Source organism: Condylostylus longicornis, unplaced genomic scaffold (genome assembly GCF_029603195.1).
Source record: "Condylostylus longicornis isolate FDR11 unplaced genomic scaffold, ASM2960319v2 ptg000042l, whole genome shotgun sequence".
In the NCBI taxonomy this organism is placed as follows: Eukaryota; Metazoa; Arthropoda; class Insecta; order Diptera; family Dolichopodidae; genus Condylostylus; species Condylostylus longicornis.
Window position 1 is genome coordinate 956,545 of NW_026578011.1, and position 18,390 is coordinate 974,934.

Here is an 18,390-nt window from a genome sequence, read left to right on the forward strand (position 1 = left end):
TATTTTAACTTTATTTTTCTATAAACATAAACGCGAAAAATATTTAAAAAAGAGAAAAATTAGAGTTGACCATGACAACCTGCGATACTCGTACGAATTTGTTATACTATGGGCGAGCAAATATGTCATAGGTGACTATAGGACAGATATATATTTATGCAAAATTTCTATTGAAATTGTATGAAAACAAGCGTAACAGCCCCATTAACATACTTGTTTTCGCGAAATTTCTATATCAAAAGATTATCGAAGTTGTCATAAGCGCTCATCATATCTCTTTTACACAAAACAGTGGCCTTACCAAATAAATTTTGAAGTAGTGCGTCAGCTACCGCAAGGAGACAAGAAATTTCAACGATTTTTATCACTTTTTACACCTAATAATATATTTGCTTGTATAAAATTTCGATATTATAGCTTCAATAACTTCTGAGATAACGCCAAATAACTTTTTCAATCGGTTTATACCGACTGAAACGTTGTTGCTTGTTATTGTTCAAATCAACACATAAAAGTTTTGTTCATATTAAAAGTTTAATATTTTTATTTCATTGGATTCATTTTGAAATGCTGCGGTAATGTTTAAAAAAAAATCTGATGTGATCAGCACATAACCGACCACAATGTGTATTGTGTAGTTAAGTGAAAATGTTATATCAATGCCTTTTAAATACTTCTTTTCAATTTTTAGGGCTTTAGTAAGCTTTTAGCTAACATACCTAGAAAAATGTAAATGTGCCTCTTAGTAGAGTTTGGCTTTGTGCCACCCGAATCCCCTGAAATGCTCGCCAGTTAGTTTGGATAACATCCAAAACCCAAATATCAAATTTCAAGAAATTACATCAATTAGTTCCATAGATATGGCAAAAAATGTAAATTTTGCTCTTAATTCGGTTTCCGAGCCCTGATCGTTCCAAAAAATTTGCATGTTCATTGCTTTAACACTCTTTAAACCTCTTAATGGGGAACGAGAAAAAAGCGAAAACACTACAAAATAAGCAAAATTTTTTTATTAATATTTAATATTTTTATTACAAAATTTCACATAAATTTAGTGAAATTATAAATAAATGTATTCAATAATTTTGTATTATAAATGCTTTATATTTTTTAATAATGAAAATATTTTTTCATTCTTAAAAAAACTTTCAAACTTTCAGTTCCTATTATTATTTCATATAATTTTATTAAATTTTTACGGAATATATACGTACATCCATACATATAGAAATGACTTAAAGAGTGGTGAAAATATGAGACATCCATAAAAATAAAATATTAAAACTTAAAATATGTACATAGTTTTCCCAAAAACAAATCTTATTGTTTTTAGCACTTTTCCAAAAAAATTTTTGAAAAAAGGTGCTTATTAGTTTCACTCTGTCCGTCCGTCCGTCTTTTTTTGTTTACAAAATTTTACACCCTTGAAGATAGAAAGCTGAAATTGAATATGTACATAGATCTTTACTAGAAACTTATTTCCGTAGAACAAAATTTTTATCTATCTCCCCCTCTCTAGAAGTTATACCCCCTCCAAAATCCTAAAAATTGCCTTTTTTAACTATTTGCTGCAATGAAACCATAAGCGTTTTAGCAGTTTTGCAAACGCAGAAAGGCAGTAGACACCAGCCTGTAGAAGATTGAAATTTTAGGGGCTTTTAGACATTAACAAATAGTTCATTTCGTTAGAAGAAAATTATTTTCCATCTCCACCCCCTCTCAAGTTAGCGTCTCTTAATATTTGTAAAATTTGAATTTTTGATACCTTATATTTCCGAAACCGCAAGCTTTTTCAAATTTCTATAAACGCAAAAAGCTAACGGTAAATTCCGTGACATTAAAAAATATAATTATTTTTCTTAACTCACACAATTAACCCTTAAAATCGAGCATTATGTTAACCCCACTTTATATTAATTTTTGCTTTATTTCAAAGACTGCATATATGCAGAAATAGTGTTGTATATGAATGAAAATAATTTTAATAGTGTGATAGGTATACATAGACTGTATTTAATGCAGAATTTTAACTTGTTGAAGGGAAAAGCGCTATAATACAAACCATTGGTTTGACCCAACTTTATTTTATTTAAAAACAAAAGCGAATTGCACCACATTAATAAAAAAAAACTCTTGTAGCTATTAACCATAGAAATTTAATGTGTGTTTCTTTTTAACTTTGTTCATTTTAATACTTTAACATTTGATATTTGCAAAAAATGCAAGGAGATAATTTTCTCTCACATAAAAAATTATTTTTTTAAGATAAATTCTTATTAATTCGATTAATATCAAATGAAAGAAGTCATTAGCACTTAAAGATATAGAAAGAAATTTAAAAATGTGAAAAATCAATCATCTATATGGTATGCAAAGCCGCTTAGAAGTTTTCTATAATCAAAAAAATAACGACCTAAAATATAACTAAAATTATAATAAGTTCTAATCACCAACTTTACACGTAATTATTATAATCATCATATGGGAACTATAATAAAAAATTCCTTATTGACATTTTAATCAACTTGATTAGTATGACCATTTTTATTTTTGCTTTTTTTTGTTGTTTTTGTTTAAAATCAAAATAATCATTTAAAAGGAAAAATTATTCGCAAATGTGTCATCATCAATTTAAGTGCAAAATTTCATTAGCTTTCAAGCATATCACGTAAAATGTTGTGTTATATAAATGCAATTGATAAAAAATATTGGTTAATTTGATTTTAGAAAGTGAATGTTGAATATGTATGTTTTTGTATGTGTTTCCAAATTAGTTGCCTAAGAGCATTATTAATTAAGTGAAAATAAAATATCAGTTTTTAAAATCGCAGTTATGGCTCTTCAAAATGAAATGCTAATCTTCGCTGTTAAGTGATTCATATAATTTTTAATTTAATAATTTAGAATGAATAAATTTGCTTTTATTAAAATTATTTTTAAATTTGAAATATTTTTCGTGTACTTCCGCATTTTATTGAACTTTTTATACCTTATAGTAAATCAAAACATATTAAGTGTCAAATATTCAGAAATTTCTAGTGAAGTGGCTGATTCATGTATCTGCCGTATAGTCCCAAATTCTTATTTTAAATATCAGATTTTCCAGTCATGTTTCCAATCTCAGCTCAGACATGTTAAGTTTTAATAATTTTGTGTGTGTGCTAAGCTTCAATAGTTATGCGTTTTATAGAATTTTTGACATTGTAGCGAAAATGTGGCTCTAGATAATGGCTTTACACATACTTTCAGAGGAGAGGAACATTTTGTTCTACATCTTTTGGCCAACATGTCTTTGAATGACGATAAGAATCTTAAAGAAAAAATTTTTTAAATTTTTAAAAGCTTAAATTTTTTAAACCAATGGAGCTATCAAGGCCAAATTACAATCGTCTAAGACATCTTTCTATTACACATAGAACGTCATCATTCTATACAAGACATAACAGTATAACGGATTTGAAAATATAACGGTTTTTTTTAAAAACAAATAATATTTATTTTGCTAAATAACGATATTTTTTCGGAAAATATCGTTTTTAAAATATTATTCGGCCAAGATTGGTAGAACAAAAGTTTCTTTTCATACAATAAACTATGACGTCAAAAAGTAAGAAATCATTATCTAGAACCACATCTTCGCTGAAATCCAGAAGATTTTTTATATTTTAAATAAATTTTGTATTTTTATATTATGATCACAAAATAATGTTGATTTAGTTGCTAATACTTTGTGTATACTTACATACATATGTACAGTATATAAATACATAATGCATGTGCACATTCTTTAAAATTAAATAAAAAAATTTAAATACAATTAAAACCTATATAAATTTTGTGTGTTGAATACTAAATTGACTCGGAAATTATAGTTACATTATTATACAAAAAAAGAACGTGAATAAGTGCAATAACATTAAATAAAAATATAAAATTTTTGTAGAAAAAAAAAAGTTTTTTCTTTTAAAGGGAAATTTTTATTTAAAAATGTTGGAAGCTGATGCCATCAAGGTTTAAAACATTTTATTTTTAACTTTCTAAGATATTGTACTGTTAAATTTAAAAATTATTTTTTTTTTATTCAAAATTTCTTATTAAGTTCCAAAAATAGAAACGTTGGAATTATGATAAGAATTATAATTGAAATTAAAGTCTAAAATAAATTCAAAAAAGAAATAATCGGGAAAAAGAAAGAGTCGAAAAGGAAAAAATCGGGAATATCAGTTTTTATTTTCATGGCTATTGAAATTTAAAAAAAAAATATCTTTAACTGTGTACTTCATTACATACATATAATTAATTTAACTTTAATATAAATAAAATATTAAATTTCTGGTAAAAATAGTTTTTGGTTGTTTTCAAGTTAATTGCGTGCCAAATAGACTTTATTTTGTTTTTTTTATTTTAACCTTACTTTGCTTTTTTCACTAAAACTGCATTCCAGACAGAAAAATTGATTTATTTTGACGTTATTTTTTTCCCTTTTTTTTTTAAACTTTTTCAAATTTTAATATGTATGTAATTTACATACTAATTTATAATATTTTTGTTTTAAAATTTAAATTAAATTTTTGACAGTGTATATTTAGTAACATTTTTTATATATACCTGCGTTCTTGTACACAAATACAGCGTATTTCACATAAAGTGGCAAATGTACATGTATAAATCCTTCCAAATGTCATCTGCCTAAAGTTATCTTTATAGCCGCATGAACGTATCTTCGAAAGGTGTACTAAATTTGCCTTAGCAAGTGTAGCGCTAAGAAATAAAGGTTTGGGATATAGGCATAAGTGTATGTTTTTGATCAGCGTCGAATTCTGTGTCGATTTAATCATATCTGTCCCTCCGTCCCAGCGATAACTCAAAAAATTATTGAGCTCAGCTCACCAAGTTTCCACAAATGATTTATGTATAATAGTAAATACCAGAATCGTATTTAAATTGGATGTCATGGAGGTACTGGTTCAAGTAGCTGCTCTATTACTTCAAAAGTTATTTGAACTTATCTCAGAAATTATTGAAGGTATAATATCCAAATATTACGAAAACAAATATATTTTTAGGTCTGTAATGTGTTAAAAATCGTTGAAATTTTTTGAAGCTGCCATACAATTTTAATAGTTGTTTAACTAAATCTAAGAAACTATTGAAATAATGTTGCGTAAATTAGAAGTTATTTTCGAAAAAATAACGTTGTAAATTTTACACGTATCTACAAATTGACATTAGTGTGTATATTTTCAAATACGTTTTTCCCGAAACACAAATAAAGCAGTTTTGTGGCTCTTTCATAATACCGACGATATGTTCATTGTTCTTCAGTTTTATATGTGTGTACATATACGAAATTATAAGCACAGCTAAAGATGAAAAAGAAAACTCAATCTTCGAAAGCACAACTAAAAAAATTAAATAAAAACTATAAAAACAAAATAAGAAAAATTATAAAATCTGCGGAGGCGTAAAATATCAACAAAAAGCGTCTTTTAAATTTAATTTTTTCTTCTGGAGTTAAGACAGAGTAAACTAGACAGTCAACGACCAACCAACCAACTATTTTTGTGTGATATACTTGTAGATATAGCTTGCTTTCAGATAGATGTATGATTTGTTGAATATAAATTAGTCATCCTTGAATAATAATTTACGAAAGGTCCCTAATTAGAAAACTAATACAAATTAAGTATAATTAAATATCAGAAAATTAATCTATCTGTATTATAGTGTATGAGCGTATTTTAAGAATATCAAGCGGTCTCTTTCTTAAACTTAAAAACCGCTTTTTTTACAAAATTGGATGCTCTGTGTACAGTTCTGATCAAACTAAAGAAAATGAGCTCAGCCGAGGGGTTGACTTTGTCACAAAGAAATTTTTTCCCCCTTCGTTTATATTGCACAGTTCACATTGAATTCTGCAAAAAAATTTTTATGTTCTATATGTATTTTCTATTCCACTTTCTTTTATTAATTTTTTTAATTCCTTTCTTATTTTTTCTTCCTATTTTTAAAATTCACGAAGTACAAGATCACGGACGGTTCTTTTGTAAGTTTTCTCATTAACGAAAATTCAAAAAAAAAAGAAATAAATTTTTAGTATGCCAAACGTTGGCCCCCATACCAGAAATCAACTTTCAACACTTTCTTATTTTTTTGTTTTTAGAATATTTTTTATATGTACATATGTATTAGAAATGTATAAATTTAGCACTCTTTTTCGTATTCTTTCTTATACTTTTGTTCTTTCATTTAAAAAGAGAAACAAAACTGACGAGTATTTTTATATTTTTTTTCGAAATATTAACGAAATTTCGAATATTAATAGAGCTTTTTATTTTTTGTTTTTGCTTTTCGTTAAATCTGAGAATTTTTATTGTTTTGATTTTAACCATAAAATTTTTATGAAATCGTTATTTTGCTTGCCTATATTTTTTATTTATCAGCTGATGATGCAATAGACGTGCTAAAAATGTGGCACTTATGTATGAGGCATTTAACAGGTATTCCCAATATGTAATCTAATTTTGTTAAAAATTAGATATGACTAGAAAAGTCATTATTTACTTATGGAAAAAAAGGACTAAAGCGGTAACGTTACATTTCAAAGTACATTGTGCACCTATTTTAATGAATTTGTGTACTTATTTTAATGGATTTTGTGCAAATTAATTGGAAGTTAAAATAAATTTGAATTAAACCAATGGTCTGTATACATATCAATTTTCCTTTTAAGAATTACAACTTCTAAAATCTTCCACATACATACTTAAATTATTCTCATTGATATAAAAAAAATATTTTTTTGCTACCTACATACATATAAAAAAATGTTGCATGCTTCTTAGGAATAAAAACTAAAAGAAACGGCAGCATATTAGTCGGAATCAAAAGGTAATTAACTGAGTTAAGACAAATAGTTATATTTTTAGTTGGCAAGACATTTACAGTTAGCTTTTTGCAATTTTAGGAAATTTGAAATTTTACTGTGACAATTTGGGAGGGGATGAAGGCGGAAAAAAGTGAAAAATTTTAACGGTCATTTTGTCGTTTACAGTTTTACATTGAAACTATTCTGTTACAAAGAGGGGAAAGTACCATAAATGTTCTTCTAGAGAAAAAAGTTTCTACTATTTTATTTGTATGTAAAATTTCAGGTTTCTATTTCTAAGGATGTAATAATTTTATAAACAGACAGGCGGACTGAGAGACAGACAAAGTGAAACTAATACGCTCTTTTTTCAATTTTGTTAAAAAAATGCTGAAAGCATTGTATACTAATATTAATGGGGTTATTATTACTAGTGATAATTATGAAAATCTAATGATAACTAATTTTCACTAATACAATTTAAACAATTTTTTTTTACTTTTTAATTTTTTTTTTTGCAAAGTAAACGGACTCTAATATTTACATAAATAATTCGTGGCATTAATAAAAATATTTGTATAAAATTTGATATAAATATAATATTATGTAATGTAGTAATTTTGTATCTAAATACCAATGTCTACGCAACAATGTAAGTATTTTATCATTATTTTATGGTACTTAAATACACAATGTTCGTATACATATGTATATGTAGGTAAATACGAATATAAACATTTTAAAAAAATGCTTATACTTATTTTCAAATACAAAAATGCTAAAAAACAAAATAAAGAAAAACATCGTTGATTCTGTTATACCAAAAATAAAGCGAAGCGAGCAAGTTTTAAATTCTAATTTTTAAAAAATAAATAAAACAAAAAAAAATTACCAAAGATAACACTAACATTTGAGAAAAATAAAGTAAATATTGTATATTAAAATATTAAAAGAACATTGGTAAAACTACATGAAAAGGTCCTTAGCCCAAGGCAATTATTACTCGTCAATTAATATTTTGGGAAAACATTGAGAACAACTGTTTAAAAACAAATAACACTTTTATACGTTTACATATTTATTATTATTTTTTCGTCTATTTTAGGTATATATTTTAATAAGAAGGGGAGAACACATCGATATACACATGTGAACGCCATGATTATATGATGATTTGAACTTCAGTCTGCGTACCTAACTTATGTATGTACATATGTACATGTTAATTATATGCGAAAGACATAAACTTACATATACATATATCTATTATTTATTAACAAATATCTGCAAATAAATATAAAATAACATACATACATATAATCAAATAAAAAAGAAGAAAAAAGATAAAAACGTGGGTCGAGAATAATCAAATAAAAAAAAAACAAAAAAATTTACAGATAAATTACAACCGAACCTTGTATGCACTTGTAAACTTCCAGCACAGGTATTTTAAAATCCGATTTTTCTCGTCGATTGTTTTTCTTCTGAAAAAACATTATTTACGTACATACATACATATATGTATTTGTATGTAGATACAAATTATTTAAAATACTATTATAATAAAATAATATTATGGCGAACTATAAATATTTATGTACGTATTTATAAATATACATACATACGTACACATAAGTATGTATATACCTACTATATATTAATATAATATACAGAATGTTTTGCATAAAATGGCAAATAATTTTAGGGATCATTCTTTGAAAATTGTATGGGGGAGATGCGGTAACAGCTTGCTGCTCGAAAACAAGTATACCTGCACCATCTTCCCCCTCCCTCGTAATATAATATACAGCATGTTTTGCATGAAATGGCAAATAATTTTAGGGATCATTCTTTGAAAATTGTATGGGGGAGATGCGATAACAGCTTGCTGCTCGAAAGCAAGTATACCTGCACCATCTTCCCCCTCCATCGACCATTCAATTTTTTGGGGAAATTGATCAAAAAATTTTCACTGAAATTTTTACTTTTGTGAAACACCCTGTATATTTAACATATTAACATAACACAATTAAAGAAACATTATTTAATCCATAAAAATTTTCGTTTTTGAGCATAAAAATGCTTCATACCCAATCTCCATAAGTACATCCACACAACTTATTTTCATTTTTTGTAAATTTTGTACTTCTGTGGATTACATATGTATGTATAAGTATGTATGAATTTATTTATTTTTTTTATACATACATACTATACACTTAAAATTTTTTAATTTTTTCTTTTTTTTGTACGGTATAGTTACCATCTTTAACAAAAATCCCATTGTAAGCTTAAACAATCCAAATTTTTTTTATGTTTGTAAAATTTTTTTTAGGTTTTCTTTGGGTTTTTTCTCGTTTAAGTTAATATCGTGTATGTATTTTAACATGATATAAATTTTAGCAGCAAATATACAAGCAACAAGCACTAACTAACACTAGCAACACTTCGTTATAAAAAAAAACACCAAACAATGAGTCAATTTTTACTCAGGCAAACAATATAACAGGCAGAGTTATCACGACCCTACTTTAGTAGCAAAAGTGCTACTTTTTTGAGTTAAATTTAAAGTGCTACTTAAATTTCGAAGTTGCTATTTTCAACTTATATTTTTTATAAATCCATTCACATTTGCATAATTGTTTGTTTTTTTGGCGTTTATTTTAGTTTTAATACTATATAATTTTATATTTGTAATACTGCCATACCACATCATGGCAGTATTACAAATATAAAATGATTTTCATGTCATTGTGATTTAAAATAAAAAGACACTGACTGAAATTAGCGCATTTTTGTCATTTAAACTGTCGGATTCTCTTATTTAAAATCTAATTTTAGTAAATTAAATTAAGTTAAAATTGTTTATAAAATGGATTGGTAAAATATTTTAAGTTTAAGAAAATGTTTTTTTTTTTATTAAAACTTACTTGTGTTTGACCCATTTTTATTGTTATAGGAATATTTTTCATCTTTCAAAACTATATTTTGGATGAAATAAGCTGTGCTACTTTTTTTCTAGAATTTTGATATTTTTGCTTCAGAGAGCCGGGTTACCAACAGCGTCAACAGCAAATAAGAGAAATAATTTTAATAACAATAACAACAAAAAGAGAAAAGTTTCCAAGGTATACTATGAACAGCATGCCAACATAGATACAATTTTATCGATTTGGATACATTTTTTCTCTAAATTTAGTGTGGATACAAATATATTCAAATCTGTTAAAACACCGAAATCGACTACATTTGAAAATTTTTGCTGACATATGGACACATTTCTTCCTCAAACACTGAAATATTAAAAACCAACAAAATGCTATATTATTTAAATTCAAGTTTTCAGAATGTTCTTTATAATGCGAATTATTGTGAATGAGTAAACATTACTATAATATTCACATTTTTTAAGTTGGCGCTGCTTTTCGAATTGTATATGCTAACAAGAAAAAGTTAATAATTTGTATGTATATTTTTTTAAAGCATGTTCAACATGAATAGGAAATTTATTCTAAATATCAATTTGCTCTTTTATTTAAAAATAACATTCATAATTCAAATGCGACATAATGTATATGTTGTTTCTTAAAGAATTAGCTATAAATATTAAAGCTCCCAACATTTACTGAATAAAGCAAGTTTACATTAATATTGTAATATAATCACTCTACTTTACGAAAGTGCATGCTTTTTGGCTATATTTCTTTTTACCGAGTGGGAACACTGACCATGAGCCAACAAAAGGTAAAAACAAGAAGTACACACATAAAAAAAACAATCATAATAACAAAAGTAAAAAAAAAGCAGCAAAAGTAAAATATAATATTGGTTTAACAAAAAGAGCGAGAAAACAAACACAAACGACAATCATATCGTAAAGAATTTAACTTTTAGTCAGCTGATTTTACCAGCGGTTTTCACAGTCGCAATAATTAAATCAGCTGCATTACAAAAATAATGTTTAAATTTTAATCAATAGCAGCTACTTACTTTTTGAAAGAAAAATGCGCACGGCCACTTAACAACTGTTATTCTAGGACTTACTTAATATTTTTTATGTTTGAGTCGTTCAACCAATTAGCTCTAATATAATATTATATAAAATAGCAAAACATTTAAATAAATAATAATGATTTTACAGCAGCCGCTTATTTTTAGCCAGCTACTCGATTTTACTCGTTTTTACTTATGTATTCAGCTTCAGCCATTCATTTAAATGTATAAAATCTGAAAATAAAATAATAACTAATAAAAAAGAAAATAAAGTTGTTTTTTTCATAATTTTTAAAGTATTTTCAGTTTATTTTTAACATCGATTTGTGGTACATCGCGTTTTCTTTAAAACATAAAAAATAATATTAAAACAAAAACGATTTTAAACGCATTTGTATTCGGGAATCGGTTTAATATTATTTTTTAATTTGATATTAAAAAGCATATAGAGTTTTGGTTCGAAATTTTTTAAAAGAAAAGAAATAAAAAAAATAATTCTGTTATTTTCTTTATATAATTGCAATCAAATTAAGTGCAAAAAATCATAAAAAATAAAATAGGAAAAAAGTCTGATTTGTTATTAAATACCTACGTACTTAAATATATTTTTGTCAAAAAATTGTAATAATTTAATTCAAAGTAAAAGGAAATGATTTTATGTTAATAATCGAAACATAAATTGATAATATAATTAAAAAATTTAATGAATTATTAGAAGATATGATTTTCAAATTTAAAAAAGAAATAAATAATTTTATATTTATATCTATATTTTTAAATTGGAAATATTATTATAAAATTTTATTTGCACGCATTGAAAGGTTCTATGTGCTTAGAAAACTACCGTAAATAATATACTGATTTCTTATCTAAACGATAAACGGTTTATGCTTTCAATAGAACAAAAACAGTATTGTTAGAATGTTATTTTCAAAATTTAAATAACTTAATGATTAAATTATTTTAGAATAATAATAATGACCATCATTAACAAAGACAGTGAATAATGGCGTTATGTCGAGCCAATATAACTTCGATTTTCCTATCAGTGATATACAATATTAAGTGACTGTTAATTAGCATGTTTTATGATGTTTAAAATAAAAAATAATTGAATTCTGTTAAAAATAAAGATAATATGAAATAAAAGTTTTTTAAATGATTTTCAATGACTTCTTTGTTCTCTTTTTTTTTTGAGAAAGTGTAATTTAATTTTAAAATTTCAATATTAAGTATAATCAATTTTCAATATTAAGTTATTTATAATTATTCGAAGTAAATTAAAAAAAAAATTAATTTTAAATAATTGCATATATACCTGAGCTATATACTTATATACCAAAGCTATATTTTCCTAGATAATAATTTTTTTTTTGAACCATTTTGGTACTGCGAATTTACATGCTAAGCCAAATAAAATATTACACGTACATACACATATACATATGTATGTATGTGAAAACAATATTTGTAAAAAAATTAAAATTTATGTACGTTAATATTGTGTACGTAAATTTTCAACAAAAACAGATATATTAATTATATTAAAGAATAAGTTATTTAATAATAAGTTTGCGCAAATAAATATATTTGAAATTGTGTCAAATTAAATTTAAGTAATAAGAATTTATTATGCGTACTTATATTGATGTTTGCTATTATAAACAATTTATTCGGGAAGTTGATTATCATATGTATACAAATATATTATATATACATATATATATATCATAAAACAAAATTATCCGAAAAAGAGAAATTGACCTTTGATAAAAAGTCTGAAAAGTTTGAGAAAAAACATCGATTTTTCTAATGGGAATAAACAATTTTACTTTTAGTGATAAAAATCATATTTTAAAGTGTAAAAAAACAGACTTATCTGTTTTATGTCAAAACCATTAATTATAATTTTATTCAAATATTTTTATTATTTATTTTAGATTTTCAATCACTTCAAATCTGAATAATTGAAACGAACCCTATTATAAATATAATAGATAATAAAAAACAATATACCTATGGATACCTACATTGAAAAAAATGAATAATAAATCTTTTGATTATTTTTTAGAAATAAAGTTATTTGGGTCATCATGTCCAATGTAATTTCTATTTTTAAGCTAAAATACATAAAAATTAAATTTGTATAATTGTTAACTAAGAATGTATATAAGAATGTATACATAATAATATCAAAATAAAATTTCAATTAATAGCACAAAATTCCAAAATTAAAAGCAAAAATTTTTAACAATAATTTAAGTTTAAATTAAGTAAGTTATTTATTTTATACACTTGATATGTGCCTTCACCTTCACTAGAAATACAATGAAAATGAAAATTTAAAATGAGACACAACAACAATTTTAATGTGAATGAATCGGTTGAAAGATTTTAGAATGAAATTTCTATTTTTGGTGAAATTTTTAATTTTTTTTATATAAATGCACTCATTTTTCATTTTTCACTCTGCGTTAGTTATGGATTTTTTTACCTACCATATATACTTAAGTATTTGCAATTACTTTTATTTTAAGTCCGTTCAAATCACATCGCGTGGTACATATTTTTAAATTTAAAACTTATTTTGATTTTAATAAAAAAGAAGAAAAGAAAATTTAAAATTTTTTTCATAAGTGTGTGTAATTAATTAAAAACAAAAAGATAATATAATTTAAATATTAATAATAAACATTAAAAAATAAAGTGAAATTTGTGTGAAATATTCAGACTATGCTTAATTATATGTTTCTGACTCAATATAAAGCAAATAAAGCAACTAGAAAATAATTTATACTAAATTTTTTTTATTTTTACTATAAATTATTACTACATAAGTATTATTATGTAGAAAATACATATGTATATTAACATAAAACAATAATTTGTAAATATAACATATTTTATATACCATAATATTTTATATATGGTGTAGAGGTTTAAAAACAATAAATTTTAATTAACTATTTTCATATCTATTACTATATATATTATATAATATATATACATATATAGGTAGTATACTATGTATATGTATAATATATATATATATATATATATAATATATATAGGCATATATATTATATTATTTTATTATTTATCTTATTGTATAGGTATACCCTCGTTTATAAAAACAGTTAAACTACAATAGTTACAAAAATATTTCTTAGTTGCAAATATTTAATAGCATACCATTTTCTCTAATAAATAAAAAAAATTTATTACATAAATGTTACAAAATTTTTTTTGAATAAAGTTATCAAAAAATGTATATATCAACCTTGAACATTTCGCGATCTATAATTTCCGGAAGTTTGTAGTTAAAAATACAAAATGCAAAACTCCCAGGCAAGAATGAATAAATTTTTAGTTCTGTGGGAAATGTGTACAAACAAGAAAAATAACATAAATTTTAGCATTTATGAACAACATTCCAATTACAGAAGTCAAGGGCATTCTATTCAAGTCAAGGGCGTCATCTACTTACAGTTAGATAACTTTATTAAAAATTAATGGTGTCTATGTTGATGATTATGAATATATGATACTTTTCTTTTAAGTGAAGCCTACGATAATTATATATGTAATTGTAAAAAAAAAATTTTTTATAACCTAACTTTTTATACAAAGAAATCTTAATTTCTTAAAAGAGGTTAGGTTATAAAAATATTTAAAAATCAAATCAATAGCATTTTAATTTACATAATATTATGTATGGATTTAAATAAAATGAGAAAAATTATAAAGATTTCTTTTTTTTATTAAAAGCAAAAGTATTGTAGCTATTATATTTTTCTCTATTTACAAAAATTATAAAATTAATTTATTATAATTTAATATATGGAATAGTTTTTCCATTTTATAAAGTTTATAAATCTAATATTATGTATGAAAATCAAAATATAGTTATTATAAAAAAAGCATGAAAACCCTAAAAAATAATAAAACCAGAAGAAAAAAACACCTTTCAAGTAAATAAAAAAAAGCCTAAAACATTGAAGTGAATTTTTTTTTCCTTCTTTTCTTTCGTTTTTAGCACTTTTCCAAAAAAATTTTGAAAAAAAGTGCTTATTAGTTTCACTCCGTCCGTCCGCCCGTCCGTCCGTTGAGCATTATGTTAACCCCTCTTTAAATTAATTTTTGCTTTATATTAAAAACTGCATAGACTGTCTATCCTAAATACATGCAATCCCAGAAATAGTTTCATATAAGAATGAAAATAATTTTAATGGTGTGGTAGGTATACATCGATTGTTTTGTAAAGCAGTATTTTCTCTTGTTGAAGGGAAAAGTGCTACAATACAAACCATTGGTTTGACCCAACTTTATTTATAATAAGTTTCGCATGAATTTGCTTTATTTATACTATACTTAGTATAAGTATAACTTCATCAAAAATGATTTCACAATTAAGGCCGAGAATAATAATATTCTTGACAAAGTCGAAATAATTAATGTCAAAAAAACTAATACACAACTAATTAAAAAAATTAATAGCTTTTAAATGCTGTAAGTAATTTTTATTTCAAAATTCGAACAGAAAAACACTTAAAAAATCCTCTTTGTAAGTACTATACAAAATTAAAATTTAAAGTCTTTTATAGAAGCATAAGCTTTACAACCTGATCGTGTGTCTCGCTTTTTTACTCACTTTTTATTCACTTTTAAATGAGAATTGTCAGTATTTTCTAATGGATGTTTTCCTTTTCCAATAAGATCACTAATTTTTTTAATTGGATTTTTGTATTTTTTCTCAAATAATCGATTGAACGTTTTGTATGCATTTTAGAGAAAAACGAGTAAATAATTCCTCTAATACAAAAATTACATTATACAAGTATATGATAGTTACTCACTTTCTTCTCACTTTCCGAGTAAAATAGTGAGATAGACGGTCAGGCCCTTAAAATTTGATTTAAGTGTTCAAAATTTATTTATGGTACTTAATTGCGAGAGTGTCATAATTTTATATTAAAAAAAAAGAAATTTTCTGAATATTCGCTGATGTATATACTCTATTTTATAATGTTAAACATTCTCTAGATATATATGTATTTTATACTTATTTATTTTAATATTAAATTCTTAAGAAGAAAAATTCAAAAGAAATGTTACAACATAAAGTTTAGTAATATTTTTTAATTATAAAAAAGAAACTTAAATTACATAAGTACTCATCTACATATCTTAGCTAAAATAATTTATGATTATATTTTTTGTTTAATTTTTTGTTTGTAAAAATAAAAAGTTAATAAAATAAATTTTCCACAGACTATGTACATATATACATATTTCTTGCTTCGTCTAAAAAATTATTGACATGAATTTGGGTCATTTGTGTAGTAATTTTTAAAATGAAAAAATAATCAAAATTGACAATATATTTGTGTTTGGTGTTTTGTCATTTATTTTAATTTGTGATTTAAATACAATAAAAAAAATAATGTTTAAAAATTGTATTGCATAAAAAAAATAAAAACTATAAATTTTGTAAGTACCTACATATTAGAAATTGAGATACTTACTACCTGCAATATTATGATATTTAAATATTATCGTAAAGTTATTTTTGGAAATTATTTTTGAAAGCATAATTACATGCAATATATGTAAATATTTATACACACAGCAAAACGAAACTTTTTTATTTTATTTGTTCTGTACTTTCTTTAAAAATTTTATTTTAAATTAAATTTTAAATGTGGAATAACATACGTGTATAAAATTCGTACAATTTTTAGACTTCTCTTAAACTTAATTTCAATACCTACCTTCTAAAATTTGAAAATATAATACTTAATTTAAATATACGTAAAAACTAATAAATACACACATATCATATACACTTTTATACTTTTTATTTCAAGAATTTTCCGTATTAATATTTTGGAAATTCTGTTTTTCCAATTTTATTTCAGACTCACATATTGGGCAATCAAGTGAAAAAAAAATATATTTTTTTTAGTTTTTTCTTTTCTTTAAATAGGTATGTTTATTTGTATTTCGTAATATTGTTTTTTTGATATTCTTATTTTTACCTACATAATATTATTATAAAACTTACACACAAATACATTTATAACATAAGAGAAAATAGAATTATTGTTATAGGTTTAAAATTAAAATCTGTGAAAAACTGCAAACAAGAATGATTGTGAACGAGATCAAAAACTATCGGAAAAAAATGGAATTTAAAATGAAACTATATAATTACAATATTAAGAAAATATATTTATATTTGTAGTAAAAATAAAACCAATTACAGTAAAATCCAAATTTGTTTAGTGAAATATTACTTAGATTTAATTTGTTTACAAATTTATATAAGTATATAAGTATATACAAATTATAAGCTCGCACAGGAACGTTCTAATTATAATAATTGAACAGAATTATTAGAGTCAGTCATTTTAAGTAATCTATCAGTAACTTATTTCAAAATTCCGAAAATTTTTAGGTTTTAAATAATTTCAAAAAAGGAACGCGACATTCAGGAAGATAGAAAATGTCTATTGCAAAAGTACTTTTGCTGTATTTATTTTAATATTTTTTATTAAGTAATTATATTCAAATGCTAATTTATATTGCAAAATATAACTATAAAGTCGATTGATTATGTATGAACTAGAGTATTAACAACAATAATTATATTATTAATTAACAATTATTAATATGAATTAGTCTTATTCAATTAAGAATTTACTGTATAATTCAATTTCAATGACTTGAAAAAAATGATATAAAACATTAGTGGGCGTTTTTGATTTGTGACTCTTTATAAATTATTTTATTTTTTCTACAAGTAATTATTGTTTTGATTTTCTTATTAGTTTTTGTATTAAATAGTCTTTTTACAAAATTAAAGTATGAATAATGTGTATTGTGTATATAAATAAAGTTGTATATTTTTTTTACGTTCGTGATAAATGAATGCGGTTTAAGAAATTAAATTTTTTTTTTTATTAAAATAAATGATAATAGAAAACATTATTCAAATTTTGAAAAAATATTAACTTAAATTAAAAACGTAAGAAAAATTTAAGTATCGAAATTTAAAAATTTATATTAAAAGAAATATAAAAATTCAGTTTGATTGAAAAAAATATTGTTTTAAAAATTACCTATTAGCTGACTTATATTTGGATGTAAGTTGAATTCTAATAAATTTCATTTTTTAGATATATTTTAAATAAATATTATTATCATAATTCAATTTATAAACCAAAATTAATATTAATTTTAAGATTACTTATGCCGAAATATATTATAAATGAAGAGGAGAGTGAATAATATTTTGGAATAAAAACAAACATAATTTGAGTAATTTGTGCGTTTTAACTGATTTTTTTTCCAATTTTATTTAATATGTTATCGCGATCAATATTAAAAACATATTACAACTCATCACCATTAGAAAATTCGAGTAATTCAACGAAAACAGAAAAAACTGTTGCAACGCCTACTACAAAATCATCTGAGTATGAAAATATTAAGATAAATCAGGAAACTAATAAAACAGGTATAATTTT

The 18,390-nt window shown here is 23.7% G+C and overlaps 1 protein-coding gene across 7 annotated transcripts in view; it reads left to right on the forward strand.

Annotated features, from left to right (window-relative positions):
• The window catches only part of LOC129609976 (putative uncharacterized protein DDB_G0282133), a 65,988-nt gene that overhangs the window by 24,461 nt on the left and 23,137 nt on the right, over window positions 1-18,390 (forward strand). For 6 of the 7 annotated variants that reach the window (XM_055522268.1, XM_055522266.1, XM_055522267.1 and 3 more), the window contains exon 1: window positions 18,160-18,380. The exons of the other annotated variant lie outside the window; for it this stretch is intronic. In XM_055522268.1, coding sequence (XP_055378243.1) covers window positions 18,227-18,380 — 154 coding nt within the window. In that variant the 5' untranslated portion in view covers window positions 18,160-18,226. Of the gene's footprint in view, window positions 1-18,159; window positions 18,381-18,390 lie in introns of those variants that run through there. 7 annotated transcript variants of the gene reach the window in all.